Below are 4,301 nucleotides of genomic sequence, written 5' to 3' on the forward strand. Positions count from 1 at the left end.
AACTGTTCATCCCACCCACAGGCTTCAGCTCTGTGAATGGTCCGACCCCAGACTATACATTTCTGTATAGTTTGGCTTGCCAGGGTAGACCCCGAAGCCGCCGCCACGCGCCGCCATTTGCGCCATTTAGAATTTCAGCCGCCGCCAGCCAATAATTTTTGTAAGCCAAATTGAGCCGCCATCTGATAAACTTTGGCTGAGCCAAACTTAGACTTGGACTTGTTGCATCTAAAAACAATTATATCACATAGAGGGTACGAAAAATAAACGATACACAAGGTTTTCCCACTGTAGCCTATTCACCACATCAGTCTTGTGCTCGTTGCACAGGACTCAGTGAGTTGACGGCCAATTAAAAGTCCACGTTCTCTGCAATGCTTTTGCTTTCTCGCGCTGAGATGAAATGGGGGAAAGAAGCCAACGGTAGCCTTATTTTGATCTCGCTTTTCATATACTTTCCTAATTCCTACGAAGTTCTACTCGGACTTGAAAATCTTCAGGGCCCGGTTGCACAAACATCAAAACCAAAGATTGATGATATGAAACGTATTTTGGAGCGGACAGATTTACACCATACGATATTACTGCGACTGCAGCATTTCACCATCTCCAGAAATTGCTGCGCTAGTTCACAATGCATGCTTCAGTCTACATTGAAGTGAAATGTGCAGAGCTTTGTTAAAATGATATAATAACATTGTGTATTGAGATCTAGTACAACATAGGCATCTGTAGGCATGAAGAGGCAACTTAAGCCATTATCAGCCATTAAAAATTTGGCGGCTGCAGCAGCCATTTAGGTTTTGGCTGAGCCGGCTAGCCAGCCAATAACTTCATCAGCCAGCCGTTATTCTCAAAACAAATGGCTTCGGGGTCTATGCCAGGGTATCATATTTGCCCACCTCAGGCATATAGCCTACATTTTCTTTTTCAATTTGACCCCAGCTAAATAAACCCTCAGAAAATTATTATAATTCATATTGTTACTCAGTGTTTTCGTGACAAGTACTTAACAAGAGTATAATAACCACCATCCAAAGCCCTACAAAACAATCCCACCCCCACACACCCCTTTATGAACCCTGGAACCCTGACTGGCAATATTGCCCATCCAGTGTCAGCAGCCCCAAAGGCTTGTTGCATTTTGTGACACCTCCCATCTTTTTGGCAACACCCAGTTTAAGAACCACTGACTCACTCCAACATTGCTTGTGGCTGTCAGTTGCTGCTCTAGTGTAGAGAACGAGAAGGAACGTATAAAGAGTCATTTTGATATTTGGAAGACTTTGGACGTCATGGTTAACATCTCAAGTGATAAAATGAGAAAGGTAAACCATGGATTTACTTTTTCTTTTACATTGTATCTCTCTCAGTTGAGTTGCTTCATTGAGTGTGTCATAATTAATTGGCCTAGGCAAAGTTCAGTGAACCGTAACCTTCCCCCATTTTGGCTGGTTAATATGATAGATATAGCTAAGTTAATTAATTTTTCGATGATGTACGTTCAAAGGATATTTATTTATTATATATAACTTATGTGACTGCAATGTCGTATAGGCTAGCTTTAATTTTACTATATTATTCAATTCAGGTTGAGGAATTCCTACAACCCTTTCGGCTCACACCAGGGAAACTGGAAAGTGTGTCAACACGACTATTGAAAGACATGCTGTTAGGGCTGGCCAATACAACAAATTCAACTGCCTCAACCCCAGTGAAGATGTTGCCTGCCTTAGTTGGACAACCTCCTGATGGTACAGGTGATTATTTTGAGACGCTATAACCTAACTTCGCATCTTTGAACACTGAAAAAAAAACTTTTTACTGATTTTATTGTGTTGGCCTACATCGATTGCACATGAATGAAATGTCAATTAGACCAATATTTCTCTTTCGGTTAACAAAATTGATTCATACTGTGGCTACTCAATTTCAAGTAATCAACTAATTCCAATTAATTGTTGAAGTCAATTTACATGAAATATTCATCAATGTCAACGTCATTTTGTTATACAGGTAGGTGCTGGTATAGGCATTCAGATATACTTAGTGTCACAACACTAATGTTTAATAGAAGAAAACGTTAGCATTACGACTCTAAGATGAAATTCTATGACCAGCGTTTTTTATTATTGCAGACTAGGCCAATGGTCTTTTAGTTATTGTCTCAGTGAAATTACGGGGGTGTACCGGCACAAAGTGTAGGTGCACCCATATTTTTCATTGCATCGCCTTTTTATTGCTCTCCTGTCATATAATGTGAATGATTTTTTAACAAGATGTAAAGCTTTTCTTTATTTGAAACACACACATTATGTAATTGTGAATAATTACTCTATTATAGGCCTACATTCTATATAGGCCTCCTGACATTTCTGATATTCATAACAGCAATCTTTATGCAGATTATGGCCTAGGCCTACTATTCATATTATGACTCCACCTCTTAAATTCAGCTGTCTGGTTGAAGCCTCAAAATATTGTAAACAAAGTAGCAGGCTAGGTTTATCTTACTCTACTGGTTGGACTGTTCAGTTTCTGTTCAGGACAGATAAGCTAATACTTTTTCTCCTTGGGACAGGCCCCTTTAAGTGTTGGAGTTGAAAAACATTGGTATTGAGATGGTCAGTCAACTTGAATGCAAGAGTTTTAATCAAATGTCTGCAGCACAGCCTACTAATGATGCTAAACGGATCTAACAGTAATTTAGTCGTCTTCTGTGCGTCATTGCGTTCACGATTGTGAATGTTTTATGTACATTAAATGTGCATGTCGAGGACGGGTGTCCATTGAGCGCGCACGAGAGCGGGCCAAGGAGAATGAGTTTACTTCTACTGTTTGGAAAAGTTGCACGCATAGTCTACAAAGGTTGCGGAAGAACTTTATGCTTCACCCGAGCAGCGCCATGTGCATCTGTGCGACGGCTGCGACCACGCTTCCAGGGATGATATCGTTGGTTTTCACGGAGACAGACGCGGTGTGCATGGAAGGGAGGGACTGTGTGTGTGCGTGTGTTTGTGTGTAGGAGAGACAGATGCGTGATTGACAGAGAGGGAGAGCAGGGAAAGGAAATTCAGTTTAAGGAATACTGCGTGTTTTTCAATAGCGTTAAAAAAAAAAAAAAAAAAAAAAAGAATAACGAAACTCAATATGTGGCAGCCGGTGCTGAATCTGTGGCGCACCGCCACAAATTAGTCTATGTGTGGGAAACACTGGATTTGCCGTACATCTAGTTCTGAACACTTCTGTAACCAAAATAACACGGGAAAAATCTCTTACCAGAAAAATAAGAAATAATGAAGAGAAATGTAAGATGTCAGTGTATTTTGAACATGTTATGCTTTGCTGCGTCATATACTGTATGTTATCTGTTTTCACAGAGAATGGTGATTTCCTGTCTTTGGATGTGGGAGGGACCAATTTACGTATCATGCTGGTGCAAGTGAAAGATGGAGTGCCGACAGTGAATAAGGAAAACGAAGAAGAAATACCTGAAGAAAAGAAGAGAGGGTCTGGAGAGGAGGTGTGTGTGTGTGTGGGTTGAGGTTGGGTGTGTGGGGGATGGGGGGGGGGGGCAGGAGCATTTGGACGGAGGAGCAAGGTTATGCAAATCCCCCGTCAAGTGCTCTGCAGGGATGAGTAGGTCCCTGACAGCCCGTCCCAAACACCTCATGTCCAGAGCTGGCAGCGCGCGCCGCCGGGGCCCCTGCCTGCACACCCAGACAGCAGCAGCATCCCCAGAGAGGCGGCAGCAAATGCACAAGAAAATCACTGCATCATCAGAGGAGAGGAGGGCAGGCTTCAGCAGAGCTGCGCTAGCAAGTCCCCCTCCACACCCCACACACTATCACTCACTTACGCGCACACACACACACACACACACACACACACACACACACATATCACCTACCTTCACACACACACACACACACACACCACCTACCATCTCTCGCTCTCTCTCTATGTCACACACACACACACACACACACACACACACACACACACACACACAACCCATCTCACAGGGGCAAACAGAGGCACACAAGGCTAACATTACTGCTTCATCATAAAAAGCCCTCGCACGTGTTTCTGGGGAAATATGTACCGGTAATTGTGATTTTCCCCCCTCCCCTGACAGATATTACCATTTGATTTGTTATATATTTTTTGCAAGTCAAGCCTCAGTTAAATATTCCACATTTTGCAGAGTCTGGCAACTTCTGATTGGTGACAATGCTAAGTGCATGAGAAGCACAGCACCAGATTAACCATGGAGAGCTGGGAGTTATGAGAAGTATGTT

The 4,301-nt window shown here is 42.6% G+C and overlaps 1 protein-coding gene across 1 annotated transcript in view; it reads left to right on the forward strand.

Annotated features, from left to right (window-relative positions):
* Positions 1-1,214: 1,214 nt before the first annotated feature.
* LOC134080225 (hexokinase-2-like) overlaps positions 1,215-4,301 on the forward strand; it is a 9,407-nt gene continuing 6,320 nt past the window's right edge. Inside the window, exons 1-3 of the mRNA XM_062536537.1 lie at positions 1,215-1,328; positions 1,592-1,754; positions 3,381-3,523. Of these exons, the coding sequence (XP_062392521.1) occupies positions 1,296-1,328; positions 1,592-1,754; positions 3,381-3,523 (339 nt within the window). The 5' untranslated portion in view covers positions 1,215-1,295. The remainder of the gene's footprint in view (positions 1,329-1,591; positions 1,755-3,380; positions 3,524-4,301) is intronic.

This window comes from Sardina pilchardus, chromosome 5, assembly GCF_963854185.1.
Source record: "Sardina pilchardus chromosome 5, fSarPil1.1, whole genome shotgun sequence".
Lineage (NCBI taxonomy): Eukaryota > Metazoa > Chordata > Actinopteri > Clupeiformes > Clupeidae > Sardina > Sardina pilchardus.